The sequence below is a fragment of the Talpa europaea genome (assembly GCF_964194135.1).
Source record: "Talpa europaea genome assembly, chromosome: 12".
In the NCBI taxonomy this organism is placed as follows: Eukaryota; Metazoa; Chordata; class Mammalia; order Eulipotyphla; family Talpidae; genus Talpa; species Talpa europaea.
This window is the reverse complement of record NC_140079.1, coordinates 10,210,787-10,231,658: the sequence shown is the minus strand read 5'-3', so window position 1 is coordinate 10,231,658 and position 20,872 is coordinate 10,210,787. Positions and strand designations below refer to the sequence as shown.

The 20,872-nt window shown below is 41.0% G+C and overlaps 1 protein-coding gene across 4 annotated transcripts in view; it reads right to left on the bottom strand.

The window, feature by feature from the left end:
- SAFB (scaffold attachment factor B) overlaps positions 1–20,872 on the bottom strand; it is a gene marked incomplete at its 5' end in the record, with an annotated part of 41,238 nt that overhangs the window by 13,126 nt on the left and 7,240 nt on the right. For 2 of the 4 annotated variants that reach the window (XM_084249242.1, XM_084249243.1), the window contains 7 exons: positions 261–355; positions 1,244–1,293; positions 1,716–2,226; positions 3,171–3,198; positions 5,606–5,668; positions 7,895–8,101; positions 8,180–8,244. In XM_084249242.1, the coding sequence (XP_084105368.1) occupies positions 261–355; positions 1,244–1,293; positions 1,716–2,226; positions 3,171–3,198; positions 5,606–5,668; positions 7,895–8,101; positions 8,180–8,244 (1,019 nt within the window). The remainder of the gene's footprint in view (positions 1–260; positions 356–1,243; positions 1,294–1,715; positions 2,227–3,170; positions 3,199–5,605; positions 5,669–7,894; positions 8,102–8,179; positions 8,245–20,872) is intronic. The other 2 variants (XM_084249244.1, XM_084249245.1) reach the window with 2 other exon arrangements.

Below are 20,872 nucleotides of genomic sequence, written 5' to 3'. Positions count from 1 at the left end.
AAATCCCATGAAACCTAAATGGTAACTTGGGGGTTAGGGAAGGGTGAAAAATATGAGCAAATGTGGGTTCTGGGAGACTCCATAGGCCTCTCACCTCTCACTGGTGCAGAGGCAGACCCTCCATGAGCCATGTGCAAATGTAAGTCAAGAACAGAATGCTATCAAAGTGGTCATGGAGAAGAGACAATACTCTGTATAGAAAGGGTGTCCTAATACTGACTTGAAGACATGTCCGTACCCAGAAAATCCCTGGTTCTTACCTTCCCATATTTGCTGAAGAGATTCTTTAAATCTGTAGCTCTGGTGGTAGAAGAAAGTCCACTAACCCAGAAATTTCTACCACAACTGCTACGACCTATTTCAAAAGAAAGTTCTGGTCAAAAACACAATTCTGACAAGATGCTGATTCATAAAGAGTAAAGGCATTCCAAGCTAAACTCCTTTGTCACTTCTCCCCAAATCCAAGAGCACCTAAAGCAGCCAGACAATGGGGCCTGTCAGTTGGCCTCACATAACCTCCTTGAATGGTTTCCATTTCATTTTGGAAAACAGGTGCAGACAAGTGTACCCCCCCACGCCCGCCCCACATCCCATTCAAACTCAGTTCCATGATGTACAAGGACCAACAGGAATACTGGCAACTTTTCTTATAGAGAAAAGTCTGGGAGGTCTCCTCAGATAGTCGTCCAATGACATTCTACAACCAAGCAACGCAGCTTTGGAACACAACAGTTGCCAACAGTGCAGAATCATGGTAGTTGCTACTTTGCTGTAGCATAAACCTTTGCACCTATCCCCAATTTTACTTTTTAGAACACTGATTAAAAAGGATTCTGGATCAATGAAATTACTTCTCGATTAGTGATTTTAATAAAAGGTTATGGTGTTGATAAATCTAAAATACCAGATAACCCCAAGATATCTCAAACCAGAAGCACTGTTTCCATTTGCAAGTATCAGTGAAGCTCAGGCATCTGCAAATAAACAGTGAGTCAACTGAAGTGACAAATTAAACACTCCTAACAAAAGCAAGCATTTGAACCAACTATACATCAACTTGGCTTGCTCCAGGCTTGCTCCCTATGACTAGAACCTGCAGTGACAGCAGAGAAGTCGAGATAGGCTTCATGAAAGACTCAGGAAAATCTAGGCAAAAGGCGCGGTATGTGATGAACCAATGATAGGTTCCAGTATACCTTGGCCAAACATTCTCCAACAGACCGGTATAACTGAGGGAACCTACCCTTTTCCTCTTTGGAGAGCCTTTTTGTATCCGAGTCATCTTCGACAGAACTAGAGACAAAAGATAATGTTACTCTAGGAGGAAGAAGCAGTGAGGAAACAAACTCAAAATTATAAAATACGTGCTGAGGTTGCATACCTACCCGAAATTTAGTTCTGAAAAAATGATACCCCAACAAACTGGTATTGGAAATCTGACCTAACCATAAGATTTCAGACCCATAGGAGTTAATTAATTCTGCTGGGCTAAAGGTAATTAGGAAGAATTAAGAAAACAACCATTATAGGTTGAGAAAAGAAAAAAGATTATGTAATCAGTTTAAAATAAACAAAGAGAAATAAAACATTCTTTAGAAGTAAACTACAATTTCATCAGTCTGGCTGGCCAATTGCAGAAAAAACAGCTTATGTGTGTCATTAAACGACCAATGAAAAGGAGATAGCGTCTGGTCTAAAACTGAGAAAAAACAAACCTCATTTTCTGATCAGCGCCCTCACTGGCTGAGGACTCTTTAGGAGCCGGAGGGACTTCACTACAAGCTTCAAAAGCAAACTTCTTCACGTCTTCTTTGCTATCTCTGGGTTCTGGGCTTGAGGCTTCCCGGGGCGCTTCCGAGACCTCCTCGCTAGAGGCTTCCGCGTGCTCTGAGGCTTTACTACTCTGCTCAACTGGCTTCTCTAGCCCTACAGGCTCACAGTCCGTCCTCTCGCCATCGCCTGTCTGCTCCACGGGCTCCCTTTTCACTACCGCTAACAGGGTGTCTGCCTTGCTCCACTGAGTTTGTGCTGTTGACTCGCTGGCCAAATCTAAATCACCCTCCTCCGGATGGGCGCTGTCAAAAAGGTCCTCTTCCTCCGCAAGCTTTCTGTCTGGCCCCACGCTACTTGTGTCCTGTGCAAATGGCTGCTCCAGCTCGAAACCTTCTTCTTTTACTGGCTCAGATTTACAAGTTTCCCCCAAAATGTCGAGTATTTTCTCATTTTCTACGGATTTAACAGGAATAGAATGGCACAAGGTTTAATTACCAGGGAAATAAAGCAATCACAAATGCGGAACTGGCACGGCTGCCACACTAACACCAAGAGAACTGCTAGCTACACAGAGATTGGAAAACCCGAGGGTACACAAAGTTACACTGGTTACACTACCTGCACTCCAACCGACTGCTAGAGCAAGCCTCTACGCTACATGGAAGAGAAAAGCATCCCAGAGATTTAACCCCCAAAACCTTCTGGCTGATTCTTGACAGTCTTCATTCTGTCGTCGCTTATATATGACTCTTCCAAATTTAGCTTCCAAAGTCCAAGTTGCTTAACTGAATGTATCACCATTCACTGAACAGCTCAATTTCCAAATTTCTTTGAATTTCTTTTAACAGAACAGTCCAACATGGAAACCAGAATCTCTTCCATCGGTGTTTTGAGATATTTGCAGTCCAGAAAGTGAATAGTATTTGTTTGGAATTCTCATGAAGAAACTTTTTCCTCTTCTGGAATCCAGTTACGTCTCAATGTTTTAACACATATCTCCCTACCTCTGCCTGCACTGCCTGAATTAAAAACCGTAACGTTAAGATACTGCCCAATATCACAAGATCTGTTCTGTGGGGTGCAGAGACAGTAGCTCTTGAGAGGCATGCAAACTCTTTCTATATAAGTTTAAGTGCCATTTACTTTGAAAAAGGCATGAGATCGTTTCATCTCATTTACTGTATTTTGTAAAATAATAGATTAGCCACTTTCACAGATCTGGTGATATGGCTGGGTTTCCAATCTCTATGATCCTGGTATGTTCTGGATCGTAAACCTTTAGAACAATGTATACTACAGTAAGGTAACTCTTTCAAATTAAAGAATTCAAATTAGAGAAAGTGGAAAAACTAGAATGGTTTCAAACCCCCGCTGGTAAGTTTTTCATTTAACAGTACCTGGCTCCAAGGATGGCTCTTCAATTTCCTGCAACAAAAAAATATAAATAAGATTGTGCCAGATGGACGAGACTTACAGATTACAAACAACTGAAAACTTTAATTGAAAGCGGAATTTAAAAACACAGACTAGGACACGGACAAATCCAACAGGTGGAAAACCAGCTTGTTCAGGGAGAGGCCTCAGGCTGCTGGCATCCATCTTAGCTCTCTTGGCCCCAACCCCCATGCTTCAGGCTACTCTGAAAGGGCCCAGCACCTGGCTTCACTTCCTGGAGCCTGGCAATGTCACATTCATGGTGATGGACTTATCACTTGTTGGTCGGAACTCAAAGGCAAGGAGAGCAGTTTTTCACTGTCCTACATTAGTGTCTAAGAGGATGATTGATACAGATCAGAAAACTAGTTTTTTTTCTTAATGGATATAGAGTTCCTTTCTGAAAATTCCAAAGACTAAGGCAAGACAGGTACTCCCTGCCCACCTGGTCATGTGAGTGGCTCTTCAGGGTTACACACTCCTCTTCCTTAGCAAATCTTCAAGTCAGGGTTTCCACCTGGCCACCTCTAATTCTTAAAACACCCTTCCATACCTCCCCATAAAGCCCAGGCATTCAGACCAGTGCTATGCCTCACTTAGTAGTACTATCTGGTTTTATGACTCCCATCTGTCTGCTGTGGCGAGCACATGTCCCTCTGTGGCCTAGTCTTCAGCAATGGTTTCTCCTAAGCTACCATCTTCCCCATAGGCCCATGTGTACTGAGTCTCCAAGCCCTACATACATCCCTCAGTATTCAGTTTAGGGGCTATCTACCTGAGAAAGGCTTGCCCCAATAGTACCAACCACTATCCACTAAAGAAAGGACTTTTCTCTCTATATGTGGTGCTGGCTCCTACCTTTTCCTCTGCACAAGGTATATTATTCTGGAATTCCAGCCAACACTGATGAGCACAGCTCTAGGCATAATTTCAGCACCATACATATACACGTATTATTAGTCCTAGCAGCATCACTCCTTTTCATAGATTAAGAGACTGGCACAGAGTAATTAACAAACTTGCTCAAGCGCACATTATAGAACAAACATTTGAGCAAAAGTGTGACTTGGATACTGTACAAGAGTCCAGGCCACTTCCCAATGCTATATACATGCACTTCATGTGTGGGTAGGATGGGCTGTGACAAGGAGCATCCTTTCTTCTCATTCATCTTTGATCTACACCTGACACATCACAAGTGCATAACACGTTCATTTAACAGTCATGAATGCTGTGGAAATTCCACTGGGAGTTGATCTGCCATTCTGAGGAACCCCTAAGTAACAGTTCATTTCCCTCATTGCTTCATTTATTTTCATCAGTCTTTTTTTTTTTTCCCCATGTAATATACCTCATACTGGAAACTAAGACTCTGAAGCAAAGGACCACTCTAGGTAGAACAACTCTCTCCTTAACATACTCCAGAGAAAAATGAATATATTTCTATTTCTGTCTGGGATAGGTTACATATGTTATATACTGTCCACTTTAACACAGGAGTCTTTGTCTTAGAAAGGCACTAGAGAAATTTTGGTAAGACCCAACACCTTTCCGAAACAGGAATGTGTGAGTTGTCATTTTGGAGCTGCAGAGAAATACTGATTCTAAAGGTAAGCCTGGTTTTTACCAAGGTTTCTTGAGGTTTGTACCTTCCTTGATGCTGGGGTTCTGGGTCACCAACACTGATAAAATGGAGATCTTGTCTTATAGGTGATTCCTAACTCAGCAACATAGGTGACATTATCAAATAAACAAAAATGCCCCCAACCGGCAGAAGTTGACTGTATTTTTATTTCCTCACAAAACTTTCTATTGAAAATTAGCAAGCCAGGTCAGTTTATTTCAAAAATTTTGTAGGTTGGCATAAAACCTATAAGGAAACTCAAGACCCACATTTATGTATACTATACCTGAAAGTTAGTCCATATCTCTTACGTTCTCATCTAAGATTTAATATTTACAGAGATGGTAATAAAACAGCCAACATGATACAGTCATCAAAAGAAAATCTGTGCATTTTCTTTGAGAAAAAGTTCCCAAGATAGAATGAGAACCCCTGAGAATCTATATCTGAAGTCAGGTTTCTGTCCCCCTCCCTACAAATCCTCATCTGGGCCACTTAATCTCTCTGAAAAAGGGGGAACCCTCCCCCGCAATCCAACAAACAAGATCTGCTCTGCTCACAGCCACTGCGCTCCAATTGGGGCAGTGCAACTCAAGATAAGGCCTTTGCAATAGGCACATTATATCTGGGGAAAGTGGAAAGCAAAACTCTCTGACGATACTGATAAACAAATGTTGAAGACCTTTTAGCTGGGAGTGCCATACAACACCTTAAGTGTTTCCCAGATCTAGTCTAACCAGTGATTCTAAATTATTGAGACATACAACAATTTACCTGTAATATAGTGAAGTCAGATGATGAAGTATCTAAATTGTTTAGAGTTTCTTTGTCCTCTACCTATAACAAAATAGGAGAACATTGTTTATTTCATGAATAAGGTAACTCAATGGTATATGCACACAACAAAAATGAACAGCCATGAAAAATCACTTATGGGGCCTCCCTGGTGATGCAAGGGGTTAAGTCTCAGCACTGTGAAGCTATCAGCAGCCACTGCAGCAAGAGTTCAATCCCTGGCCAGGGAGCTGACCCACATAGTGCAGCAGATCTCTTCTGTCTCACCCACTGCTCCCCTCAGCAGTGTATTTTAGTACATCTGCCTGTTCTGCTCCCCACTCTGTCTCTGGTGACGCCTCTCATGCCCATACACCTTTGGCCTACACCCCAGTTTTTGCATGCATAAAAATAAAATAAATGAAAAAAAAAAATCACTTATGACAAAAGTGCACTTATGACAGTGCAGGAAGCAAAATGGCATCATAATGTGATTCTCTATTGACTGGAAAAAATAATTTATTTAAATTGGCTGGTGTACAGAGGAACACTGGGAGTGGAGGCCATTCTTCCAGGAACACTGTACACAATCAGGCTATAGAGCAGATTATTTAATTTCCATGGCTACCACTGATTTCCCAAATATGGATGCTGATGCTGGGAACAGTGCCCTTGAAGTGGCTGGCACCTTGTCTGGAATGGCATCCTTGTCTGGAATCTGCCTCCCAGCACCACTGACTTCTGAATTAGGTATGAAGAAAGGAGCACATAACTAACAAAGTTCACGTAACCCATAAGCAACCATCCTATGGTGCCAGGCACTGCTCTAAGTCAAGTCAGTAAACTGTCAAAGGACAGAAAGCGAATATTTCAGGCTTTGCAGGCCAGATGGTTTCTGTCACGACTCACCTACTGGTGCCATTGTATCATGTAATCAGTCACAGACAGTTGTCACCAACAGGTATGGCTGTGTCCCAAGAGATGTGATTGGATCAGGTCTACAGTGTGATAATTTCTTTTCTAAGCCTGTGATAAACACTCATCTATTTACCCCTCCCCAAAACACAGTATTTTTCTAAGGCCCGATTCACACAGCAAATTAAGAATCAGGGCTTCCCTGGTGGCACAAGGGGTTAAGATGCAACCTATGAAGCTATCCGCAGCCACTGCAGCATGAGTTCAATCCCTGGCCAGTGAGCTACCCACAAGGTGCAACAGACCTCTCCTGATTTGCCCGCTGCTCCCCTCAACAGTGTATTTCAGTCAATCTGCCTGTTCTGTTCCCCACTATCTCTGGTGAATCCTCTCACCCCCCACACCTCTGGTCTACACCCTAGTTCTTATATGCATAAATAAATCTCTAAAAAAATTAAGAATCAGATCATCAAGTCTATGTTTTTACTCTTAAATTATGCTGCTACTACTACATCTAAATTATTTAACCATTATTCTGAGAAATGGCGGAACTGGATGAACAGGCAGAGAACAGGGTTTCCTTTCCTTGGAACTACTTGAGAGACACTCATTCCAAGAGATCTGAGAGGATTACTGTGAAAACTAGATGTCTCCTCCCAAGGACCAACATGTAAGGAGTCCTACAGAGACTCCTCATGACTTGTACTTTTTTCATTGCCTTTTCTATCTGACAATTATCCATCTTCCTAGTAATAAAATAACCCAGTAAATTCATGGCATCGAGGCAGTGTATGAGTTAAACAGAGGGACTCTGGAATTAGCCTGGTTTTAATTCAAATGGTACATGGGCACACAACAGCATCTATATGTCACAGAGTTGCAATAAAGGATTAAAGGACATAATGCCTAATGCCCGAGAGTTTTGCCACAATAATTGCATTACACATTGGATTTGTTTCTAACTTGAAAAAAGCTAAGGGTTAAAAACGTCCAAGTTTATTATAAAGGGTGACTTATTAGGAGTAACAATCAGTTCCTAACAGGAAACGACCAACTTTTCAATCTCCATTTTGGTATTTTCAAGGCCTCTAACCATGATACCACACCAATCTCCTATAATAGGAAGGCTGTGAACAGTGTCCTCAAAAAGTTTAATGGTGAGTTATGCTAAAAGATAGCATATACTAGACTACTTCATGAGACACCACTTTTCAATAAAGTGTGTTTCCAGATTCATGTGACTTTTACAGATTAGTTATCATCTTATGAACTAGCATTAAAAAAGAACTTAATTCCAAATAGAAAACATCTATTATGGTATGTAAGAAACTGATACATTCCGGGACATTCTGAACACACGGCCGAGTTACCTACAGCATGGTCTTGAAGCTGCTCAGGAAGCTCTCTCATTTCTCCCTCCACCAGCTCTCTACTGTCAGATAGGGACTCTGGAAGGTTATCGGTATCATCATCTTCCACACAGTCTGCAACACTTCCATTATCGATTTCTGCTTCATCCAGCACACTGATATCCATCATGTCGATGTCCTGCAAGTTCTCCAAGCTGGTTTCAACATCTTCCTGTGATAAAACAAAACAAAACCATCACACAATGGCAGCCAATTCCTTTACCCAGCTTATCAACAAAGCTGCACATACCTGTCCGTCTCCAGAATTTTCTTCTAGTCCATTATCTTCTACACCCTCTTCTTCTGGTTTACGCCCTAAAGAAAAGTTGTTTACAGCATTAAGTCAATATATACATTTTTCAGAAACAGTAACGTTCACTTTCGTAGCACCTAAAACATCCATTGCTCTTCTCCATTTAGACATAATGTGCAATCATTCATGGCAGGCCACTGTGGACAAGGCAGCCCCATACTTGCAGAAGAGGTTCTGTTCTAATCAGAAGCCTGGAGAAGTATAAAGAGCTGAAAATGGGCTCTTAGTAAGGGAGGTGGCACACCAGACCAATCTTAATGCCTAGCCCTCTCTTCAAATGGCTTTGGTTAAAGTAGTATATCATATCATACAAATGTGATATTTAGTTAATGGCATGCCACATGTTTTCCCACATATAAAACACAAACAAAAAAAGTTAAAAGTCATAATTAAATTTACCACCTAGAATTAGCCCTCCTGTTATCACACAGATAACATAACTATCCTCCCATACATTATTTGATAAGCACACATGTACTGTAAAAATAGCATTGTACTATCATTGTCATTCTGAAATCTCTTCCCTAAGTATGTTGTGACAATCCTTACACATATTTTTTAAAAAGATTTATTTATTTATACAAGCACTGGGTACAGTCAGAAGCGTGAGAGGGTGAGAGAATTCACCAGAGCCAGAGCGGGGAGCAGAACAAGCAGAAGGACCGAAGTACATTGCTGAGTGGAGCAGCGGGCACGGCAGGAGAGGTCTGTTGCACCATGTGGGACCCTCGCCGGTGGCCAGGAATTTAACCGGAGCTGCAAAGGCTTCGGGCACCTTCGTAGTCCAGCGCTCAACTGCTGCGCCACAGGGGAGGCCCCATATTTTTAATACCATTATAAGGAGATACCACACCACTTATGATCAATACCTTTATCTTTAAAAATTTTAAATGCTCATAAAGGTAAATAGGCTAACCCAATTCTTTTTGCATACAGGTAATTATCATCTTAGAATATACTTGAAGATTTTTTTAAGAGATTCATTTATTTATACATACATAAAGTAGGGTGTAGGCCAGAGGTGGGTGGGTGGGTGGGTGAGAGGATTCACTAGAGACAGAGTGGGGAATAGAACAGGCAGATTGACTGAAATACACTGCTGAGGGGAGCAGTGGGTGAGCCAGGAGAGGTCTGCTGCACCATGTGGGAAGCTCCCCAGCCAGGGATCGAACTCATGTTGCAGTGGCTGCAGAGAGCTTCATAGGTTGCATCTTAACCCCCTGCGCCACCAGGGAGGCCCAAGAGTGTATTTTTTTTAAAAGATTTATTTATTTATGCATACAAGAACAGAGGTACAGGGTGAGGGTACGTATGTGTATGTGTGTTTGTGTATTTAAGAGAAAGGGGATTCACCAGAGACAGAGGGGGGAGCAGAACAGGAGGATCTACTGAAACACACTGCTGAGGGGAATAGCAGGCGAGACAGGAGAGGTCTGCTGTGCCACGTGGGTTGGCTCCCTGCCTGGGGACATGGGATCAAACTCACGCTGCAGTGGCTGATAACTTGATAGCACTGAGATTTTAATCCCTGAGTCACCAGACAGGCCCCTGAAGAGTAAATATTTTTAAAGTTTGTATTAAAAAGAGGCTTATGTATCATCAAGACATTCTAAGTTTGTTCAATTCAAAATTCAACAGTGAACAGAAGCACCAACCTTTCTAAATATCAAAATCACCTATTTTTTTTTAACTTGTGTCCATGTGTGCTAGTCAAAAAAGGAATACCCATTTTAACCCGAACTTATCTAATTACTAAGGTTGCATGTTAAGCCATTTGCCTGTAAAAATTTCTCATTTATGACTTCTCACCATTTAAAAACTTTTGTTGCTTTTCTGTTTTATATTTACCTGCCACATGTACAATTTAATTTTCTCCTGGTTCTTCACTAATCTATTAATTTTGCTTATGGGTAAATTTCACTTTCATGCAGTCAAAGCTATTAATTTTATATACAGATGGTTTTTTAAAAAAATAAATTCATATAGTTGTTCATTTTTATACAATGTTTGATTTCTCACCTCAAGTGTAATCTACATAAAATTCCCACCATCAAGTCTCCCGTGAACTGTCATCACAGTCTGTGCTCTTCCCTCCTGTTTTGCTCCCTCTCCCTTCTCCTTCCCTGCTGTACGTGTCAGACTTATAGTTTGTCTGCCAGTTGTCTTTGTGTTTCTCTTGACCCCTTCTTTGGTTTCTCTATATTCTTCCTATAAGCAAAACCATCCGACATATTTCTTTTTCCTGATGACTTATTTCACTGAGCATGATCCCTTCCAGCTCCATCCATGTTGCTGCAAATGGCATGAGTTTATCTTTTTTTTGATTGCTGAATAGTATTCCATTCTGCATATATATACCACATCTTCTTGATTCAGTCATCTATTTTTGGGCATTTGGGTTGTTTCCACATCTTGGCTATTGTAAATAGTGCTGCGATAAACACTGGAGCGCAGGTTTCCTTCTGCATTAATGTTTTTTGTCCTTTGGGTAAATTCCTAGGAATGGAATTGTTGGGTCACATGGTAGCTACATTTTTAGTAGTTTGAGGGTCCTCCACACAGCTTTCCAAAGTGATTGGACCAGTTTGCATTCCCACCAGCAGTGTAAGAGGGCTCCTTTTTCTCTGCACCCTTGCCAGTATTTGTTGCTTCCAGTTGTTTTTTTTTTAATATAGGCCTTTCTCACTGGTGTGAGGTGGTATCTCATTGTCATTTTGATTTTCATTTCCCTGATTAAGTGATACTGAGCATTTTTCCATATATCTGTTGCCCATTTTTCTGACTGGCTTGTGTGCTTTGTTTTTGTTGAGTCCTGTGAGCTACTGGTAGATCTTTTAAAATCAGTCCCTTATCACTTGTATGGAGTGCAAATATTTTCTCTCAACCCGTAGGGAGTCTTTGTTTTGGTTATTGTCTCTCTTGCTGTATAGAAGCTTTTTAGTTTGATGTCACCCCAGCTGTTTATCTTTTCCTTCTCTTTCTTTGTTTCTGGAGATGAGTCCTCAAAGATGTTTCCGAGTTGTGTGTCATGGAGTGTTTCGCTTACGTTTTCTTCTATATATTTTATGTTACATTTTCAGGTCTTATATTCTTTTTATCCACTTTGAGTTGGTTTCTGTCTATGGTGTAAGGTAGTCATACAGTTTCATTCTTTTTCAAGTGGCAGTCCAGTTTTCCCAGCACTATTTATTGAATAGACCATCCTTGTTCCATTGCATATTCTTTGCTCCTTTGTCATAGATTACTGGTCTGTATATGTGTGGCTTTATTTCTGGGATTTCAATATGGTTCTGCAACAGGGTGGTCCCCAGGAAAGGGGGAGGTTCCCTGCCCCACCCAAGGGAGGGTGGAGCTGAGCAGGAAGAGGAGAAGCTGCAGAAGAGACGGAGGAAGGAAGCAGGATGGAGCCAGAAGGAGACCTGGAGGAGGCGCATCTAGAGACACGTGAAGAAACTGCGCTTGTCTTTTGGGCTTGTCTTTTGGTCGTGGACTGGGTGACACAGATGTGGGTGAGACCCATGGGGAGGTGACAATGGCAGCTTTTATCTTGATGTTGATTTTGCTCTTTTCCTTCCGGGCTTGTCCGGTTGTTTGCGACCCTTTTCTGTGGGTCCCCACTGGAAGATGCTTTAGACTTGTGGCAGGCCTTGGGGCCTTGCTCTGGGCCAATCCCATTTGGATGGACTTTTACCCACGAGGGGATGCGGGTGCTTGATTTAGAAACTAGATTCTTTGCCTTACCTGTATTGTTTCCTAGTTTTATTAAAGTTCCTTTTCATTAAAGTCTCCTATGTTTTGTGTTGATGCGGCGGATGGCAGAACCCATTTAGAATAGGCAGGTTTGCGGGGTTTTGGGCTGCCCCTCTCCCTGTCCTATAACAGTTCCATTGGTCTGTGTGTCTGTTTTTGTTCCAGTACCATATTGTTTTAAATATAATGGGTTTGTAGTATAGTTTGAAGTCTGGGCGTGAGATACCTCCATTCTCATCATTTTCAGTCAGGAGAGCTTTGGCTATTCGAGGATTTTGTGACTTCACGTGAATATCACCACTATTCATTCTATCTCTTTGAAGAATGCCATTGAGATTTTTATCAGAATTGCATTGCATCTGTAAATTGGTTTCAGTAGGATGCCTTTTTTTTAAAAAAAGATTTATTTATTTATTTATACAAGAACTGGGGTACAGGCCAGATGTGCGGGAGGGTGAGAGGATTCACTAGAGATAGAGTGGGAAACAGAACAGGCAGACTGACAAAATACACTGCTGAGGGGAGCAGCGGGCGAGACAGGAGAGGTCTGCTGTGCCATGTGAGACCCTTGTCGGACGGCCGGGATCGAACCAGCACTGCAGAGGCTGCAGACAGCTTCACGGCACGGGGCTCAACTGCCTGTGCCACCAGGGGAGGCCCAGGATGGCCATTTTGATGTGAATTCTTCCAACCCATAATATGTATAGGTGATTTTTTACCCTTATGTTTAGAGGCTCTTCTCCACACTAAAACTGACATATTCACCTATATTTAGTTCTTTCTCAGTTTTAATATTTGAATTTTCAGTTTTAGGCTAAGTGGGACTATTTTAGAAATGATTATCTAATCTGGATTTTCCAGGACCACTTGCTATTCTTTTCCTTACCCCTTCCCTTATTAATTTGAAGTCTTGATATCAGTATTCTAATATATGCTTGGGACTACTTAACATTTCTAGTCTCTTCCACTGATCTGTTATTTTTTTTTTTTTTTAAAGATTTATTGATTTATTCATACAACCACAGGTCACAGTCAGAAGCGCAGGAGGGTGAGAGAATCCCCCAGAGCCAGAGCGGGAAGCAGAACAGACAGACTGACGAAGTACACTGCTGAGGGGAGCAGCGAGTGCGGCAGGAGAGGTCTGCGCGCCATGTGGGACCCTCGCCAGTGGCCAGGGATCGAACCGGTGCTGCAGAGGCTGCAGGCAGCTTCGCAGTCCAGCGCTCAACCGCTGCGCTGCCCTGATGTTATTCTTCTTCCAATTTTAATTAGTAACATTATAAAATGTAAAGTGCTGAGAGTAACAAAGAAAATGAAACAACTGAATTGCACAAATGACTTAAATGCAAGGGTTCTTTCAAGATTATAGTAATGAAAAAATTAAGATGCTAGATACTTTTTTAGGTTTGCATTTCAATGTGCAAAAATGAAGATAACATTCGATCTTGAGAACAGACTTGTTAAAGTGAGAAATTTTTTGAAGCAGTATAGTTTCACTGTCTTAGTGATTATTTTAAGAGATAACTAACCACTCCTAAGATAGAAGACTATGTCTCCCTCCATGTATCCATTCATCCCATATTCTGTCCAAAACTCTGGTTAATTAGCTATTGGTATTTTCTACTATTCTTGTTTTTCATTTCTTAAGTATCTATCATCTAGTATAGATAACCTGCATATTTAAATAAACAAACTAAAGCCCTGATATCCTCCCCTTGTCATTAGCTCAATTTCTCTTTCTATACTTTTGTGTGACTGTCTGGTAAGGCTAGTCTATCTTAATAGCTCTTTTCAATATTTTCCTAAGTATCCACCCCACCAACCCCAAATCACCAGCTCTTATTTACCTTTTGACTCTCTCCTTCTCCCACCTCCTCCCTCTTCCCCTTAGGCTCAGAAAGCTCATTTATTAGTGCTCAACAATTTTGTTTAAGTATTTAGGTTTGTCAAACCATCCACTATGTAAAAGTCCAATATTTGTCTTTGTCAGATTTGCCTTATTACAGATAATTTCCTCAAACTCTTCATTTTGCTATAAATGACAATTTAGTCTTTCCTTATGACTGACTAGTATTTCAATGTATGGATATGCCAAATCTTCTTGATCCAGTCGTATCAGTGGGAATTGAGATTGCTTCCATGTCCTAGCTATAATAAACAACTTGCAATAAACATTGTATTGTTGAGCACATAATTCTTTGATGGCTTCATATTCTTTGGCTAGATGTCCAAAAGTGGGATTACTGTATCATACAGTATTTTTAAATTTTTAATTTTTAAAAATTCAGATTACTTTTCAAAATGTTTGTACAGTTCACATTCCAACCAACACCATAATAGGGTCTCCAAAGCCTCTCCAGCACTTGTTAGGGGACCGTTTAATATGTGCCAGTCGCATGAGTGTGAGATGTTATCTCACTGGGGTTTTCAGCAGCATCTCCCTTATTAAGGTACCAAACATATGTCCGTGTTTCCGCTGCCTTCCAGTTATCTTTTTTGGTGAACTGCCTGTTCACCAAATACGCTGCCATTAATTGGGCTGTATTTTTTATTAAGTTATATACGTTTCTGGGTGTATCTTAGCTAATAGCCCCTTTGACAATTGTATGTGTATTTATTATGCAAATATTTTCTCCCTTTAATTTAGTCTTTCACTCTCTGTGTAAAAGTTTTTTAGCTTGAGGTAATTGTTCCAATTGTTTAGTTTTGCTTTTCTTTCCCTTGCCATGGTCTCCATAGGTCTTATATCTAAGCCTCCAATCCATTTTGAGTTTATTTTTGTGTATGGCACTAAGAGAATGATCCAACTTCATCCTTCCACCATGTGACTGTCCAGTTTTCCCAGTACCACTTGCTTATCAAATTCTCCTTTCTACACTGTATGGCCATGGCTCCTGTCATGAATTAGCTATTTTTATTCCAATACCACAGTTTTAATTTCTATAGCTATAACAGTATAAAGTCGGGTGGCATGAGGTTCCATTTCTCTCTCTTCTAAATATTGATTTTACTATGGTTCCACATAAATTTTAATACTTTCTGTTCAGCTTCTTTGAAGAATGGGAACTGCAGTAAACTTATATAGTGCTTCCAGCAAAATCATCATTTTGTCTGTTGATTTTTCCCTATCCATGACCATGTCTTTTCATCTTATGTCATGATCACTATCCTCTAATAAAGTTTTATAGGTTTTTATTGTTTATGTGCTTCACTTCCTTGGTTAAGTTAATCCCTAGGTTTATGATTCTTTTCTAAGTGGTTGTGAAAGGATTTTAATTTCTTCTTCATTTGTGTATAAAAGTGCAGATTTTTACAGCTGATTTTGTAACTTGCCAATGTGCTGTATTTACTGTTTCTAATTGCTTTTTAGGTGGAGGTTTTCTAAAAATGATCTTTATTATGTGTAGTATCATATCATTGCAAATAACGATAATTTCACTTTTTTCAACACAGATTTCCTAGGCTGGAAATCTTTTTGAGTATTTTAAATATCTCCTGCCATTTCCTTCTTGCCTGTAGGGTTTCCACAAAGTCCAGTCTAATAGGTTGTTCCCTTATTGGATATGCTGCTTTCTCTTGATGCTTTTAATAGTCTGTCCTTATCAGTAGCTTTCAACTCTCAACAGCTTAATTATAATTTATCTTGGGGCATGTCGGTCTGATATTTTGTTTGGAACTCTTTGGGCCTCTTGGATCAGAACATACAGTTAATGTTCCAGATTGAGATGGTTCTCAGCAATTATTTCTTCACAATTTCTATGTGTTTCTTTCTCCTCTTCTTCAGGACTGTAATGATACAGATATTACTTCTCCTTAGGTTATTCCCAAAAACCTCTTAAGCTGTTTTTATTCTACTTTTCTTTGTGTGTCTGTTTTCTACCACTGTGCTTTTCCTGCTAAGTCTTTGCTTTTCTTTTTTCATTATTTATTTTTATACAAGAGCTGGGAGAGGGTGAGAGGACCAACCAGAGAGACAGAGCGGGGAGTAGAACAGACAGATGGACTGAAAACACTGCTGAGGGGAGCACTGGGCGAGACAGGAGAGATCTGCTGCACCATGTGGGTATCTCCCCAGCCAGCCGGGAATGGAACCCGCATTGCAGAGGCTGTGGACAGCTCAACCGGCTGCGCCACCAGGAGGCCCTGTTTCATTTATATTTTTTAAAAGATTTATTTATTTATGCATACAGGAACTGGTGTATAGGCCAGAGGTATGGAGGGTGAGAGGATTCACCAGAGACAGAGTGGGGAACAGAACAGGCGACTGGCTGAAAAACACTGCTGAAGGGAGCAGTAGGCGAGACAGGAAAGGTCTGCTGCGCCATGTGGGTAGCTACCTGGCCGGGGATCGAAATCATGCTGCAGAGGCTGCGGATAACTTCATAGTGTTGTGCTTAACCCATTGCCCCACCAGGGCAATTATAAGAATCTCATATTTTTCTGACCTTCATGATATTCCTGCTTTTCATTATTCTTTGCTTTTCTTTATTTGGTAAGCATGGTTACAACTGGTATCTTAAACTCCTCATCAGACATATTCCAAAGTTCTGCTGGTTGAGACTTCTCTAGGTAATACCCCCTCCCCCCAGTCATTTCTGACATGTTCTTCTGTTGCTCTGCTTTTAGTTTTTAAAATTTTATTTTTGTGTAGGTCAGAGGTATGAGGGAGTGTGAGGGTTCACCCTAGACAGAGTGGGGAGAACAGGCAGATTTACTAAAATACTCTGTTAAGAGGAAAAGCAGGTGAAACAGGAGAGGTCTGCTGCGCCATACATGGGTTAATCCTTGGCTGGGGATCAAACCCAGGCCACAGCTGTGACAGCATGGATAGCACTGAGATTTAATCCCCACGCCACCAGAGAGGCCCTCAAGATAACTTTTTAAGGCTATTAAGAATTGTTTCAAGCAATACAAAGGAACCAGACATTAATGTCTATATTTAATGATTTCTTGTAAGTTTCTAAAAAAAAAAAAAAAAAAAAAAAAGTAGCTTTCAGGGGGAAAAAAAAAAAAAAAAGGCAAAGACAAGCCCTAAGTTTGATCACTCATATCACAATTGAGGATTTTTAGAAAAATCTCTCGTAGGCCTAAGACTTTTCTTATAACCTACATATAACCTATATTACTTAATTTGTACATATTCTCATTTCATTCATGTTTCTAGGCCTAATCTTACTTAAGGTAGAAGTAAGTATGTCATATGCTTTGGTGGCTGGCTGGGAACTCATTACCATTTTATAGTATACTATAGCAAAGTACGAAAGTTTCAAATGTTTGGACTCAAACTGGTGGTTTCTGTAAATGGGCCAGGACAATGCACCAGGAGCATCCCCCCAGATTTAGTCTATTTGATAAAACTGCTCCTTGTTTTTCTAGAATTCTAGTTACTAGGATAACTCAGGTAGGTTGCCACAAACTTGCCATCCTTTACACTATATCTCTGTTTTACAAGAAAGGCAGTTGTTCCATCAAGCAGAATCAGTGTTTTCCATTTTCATGACCAACTTATCTCCTGAGCAATGGCACAGCACACTGCTGCCCAGATTCCTCCCAGGGGAGAATTCTCCAGCTAAGAAACAACCAGAAATGTCAAGATTATCCTAAGAATGTTGATCTTCAATATAGAAAGCATACCAACCAGCTGGTATGCTTATAAGCAACTATTCCTTTTTTTTTCTTTTTTTTTTTTTTAGAGGCATGTTTTATTTTATTTTATTTATTTATTTGTTTGTTTGTTTTGTTTATACATGCACTGGGTACAGTCAGAAGCGCGGGAGGGTGAGAGAATTCACCAGAGCCAGAGCGGGGAGCAGAGCAGGCAGAAGGACCGAAGTACACTGCTGAGGGGAGCAGCGGGCGGCAGGAGAGGTCTGCACGCCATGTGGGACCCTCCTCCGGTGGCCGGGGAGCAGCCGGGGATCGAACCGGCGCTGCAGAGGCTGCGGGCAGCTTCGCAACCCAGCGCTCAACCGCTGCGCCACCTGGGGAGGCCCATTTTTTCTTAAAGATTTATTGATGCATACAAGAACTGAGGTACAGGCCAGAGGTGTGGGGGAATGAGAGGATTCATTGGAGATAGAGTGGGGAACAGAACAGGCAGACTGACAAATACACTGCTGAGGGGAGCAGTGGGTGAGACAGGAGAGGTCTGCTGTGCCATGTGGGTAGCTCCCTGGCCAGCTGGGGATCAAGCTTGTGCTACAGAGGCAGCGGATAGGGTGACAGTGCTGTGTTTAACCCCTTGTGCCACCAGGGTGGCCCAACAACTATTCCTTTCCAAAGATGGAAAGCAATGTGTTTAAACCAATCCAAAATTAATGTGGAGAGAAAATATCACTCTGGAAAAAACTGTTGGCACCAACTATCTTTAGTAACAAGGTAAAGGGTGCCCTTCAAATCCTTGCAACATGGTGTAAGCATGATCCTTGTTCTTGCCTCCACATTACAGCCATCTCCCTGCTCTTGGCCCATGAACAGTTCCCAGACCCCAAGTCTGGGATCCTGTTGCCTCTTCCTCTGTTAACATCTGAGTCAGCGATTATGTCCAACTCACTTGTTAGATCACCTCCCTCATAGATCCTGCTACAATGGGACAGTTGCATCAGAAGGGCCATTATTTACTTGATTACATTTGTGCAATTATACAGATGATTCCATTAAAAGATTCACTCATTTCATTATACTACTATAAGAGTCACCCAAGAACCTCCCTGGTGGCGCAGCGGTTGAGCGCTGGTTTGCGAAGCTGCCCGCGGCCTCTGCGGCGCCGGTTCGATCCCCGGCTGCTCCCCGGCCACCGGAGGAGAATCCCACATGGCGCGCAGACCTCTCCTGCCGCCCGCTGCTCCCCTCAGCAGTGTACTTCGGTCCTTCTGCCTGCTCTGCTCCCTGCTCTGGCTCTGGTGAATTCTCTCACCCTCCCGCGCTTCTGACTGTACCCAGTGCATGTATAAACAAAACAAACAAACAAACAAACAAACAAATAAAACATGCCTCTATTAAAAAAAAAAAATAAGAGTCACCCAAGAGATAACCATTGCTAACAGTTTGGTAGCCCTTCAAGACACTTTCTGTGGCATTTACATAAATATATATATTAAGGACTGCAATAAATTGTTATATAAATGATAACAAACTGTTACTTTCTGTAACTTGCTCTTGGTATTAAAGGCTTGCAATATTTATATATATATAAAGTCATCTCCATCTTTCAAACTCTTGTGTGTTCCCTAGCTTAGCTACCTCCTAAAATGACCTGATCAACTTACTATCAATACCCATTTTCTCATACTCGTGCCAAATGACAGATATTAAAATTTGTGTGTATTTCCACCAGTGTGATAGGGAAATAGATATCTCAGTTCTATATGTAACCCTTCAATTACCAGCAAGAGAATCTTTGCTAACACATAGGCCATGTTTTTTTCTTATGCTGTGAATTGCTGATTTGTCATTTCTGCTTGACTGAAATATTTGTCTACTTTCCTTATTGACTTTGATGAGTACTTAATACTCTCTGGATACACACGCATGCAGGCCCCCCCCCCCCATCCCGGCCCCAGTTTGTTGTGTGTCTTAATTATTTATAGTGTCTTGCAAGGAGGCTTAAAATTTTTATGCTGTCAAAAATATTTTTTTTAATTTAATTTTCTTAGTTTTAATTTCATTTCAGGTCTTCCTTACCAGTTACTAAAGCGCTACCCTAGCTGGAATTTCTATTTGCATGGAAGGAGGTAGGAAAAAAACTTTTTCTTACCACTAGTTAGACAGTTTTACTGTCTAACTAAAATCCTTAGTGCTACCTTTACAATGAACAAATTCTCCTTTACTGTTTCCAATAATATTCTACCATAAAATAAAAGCAAATTTACATTACTGTTTTTTAAGCATTTCTTTTTAGGTTACTTCAGGGGAATCAACAACTTTCTGATATGTCATAATATCTAGGAAAACTTTCTCAAAACTAGTCACGCCATAAAGTCTTGAATTTCTTTTTATTTATTTTTAAGATTTACTTATTTATGCATAGAAGAACTGGGTTGCACGTCAGAGGTGTGTGTGTGGGGGGGGTGGTGGTGGTGGTGAGAGAATTCACCAGACAGAGTGGGGAGCAGAAGAGGAGAGACAGGAGAGGTCTGTTGTGCCATATGTGGATTAGTTCCCTGGCCAGGGATGGAACTAAGGCCTCAGGGGATCATAGCGTGATAGAGCTGAGACTTAATCCCTATGACACCAGGGAAGCCCTTGAACTTTCTCTTTAAATCTATTTACTATTTAAAAACACTATACACACACATACATACATACTCATGCATATATTTATATATTTTCTCTGTGTTTTTATATATTTATACATCCATCTGCCAACATTAAGAATTGATTTACAAATAGAATAATTGTGACCTCAAAAATCCAAGCTATCAAGCGATAAACAATGGTAAGTGCTAGCAAGTTTGGCAGCTGCACTTCATTTAGCCATGGCTAAAAAAAAAAAACAAACCTCAAATTGTCTCTGACTTATTTCCGATAGCTTTAAGACTACCAACAGACCATACAAATCCATCACTGGCCTAGAAGCTGACATCCCAGTAGCAAACAGTACCACACTACACAATAAGGAACATGGGTACCTGGAAGAAATGGCTGAATCCAGGGGTGGAGCAGGAAAAACCCAAGAGACTAGAATATCTTCTTATGCCAAAAAGTAAGTAAATGCTGGAAGAGTGACGTGTGATGTCAAAAAGACATAGGGGCAAGCTATAAGGGCTCTCAATGGGGCCCTTCTGAACATCAAGATGATAATCACCAATGTTTATGACTTACTGAACAAAGTAGCACTCTCTAAGTTCACACTGTAAAGTGAGGGACAAGGGCAAGCTG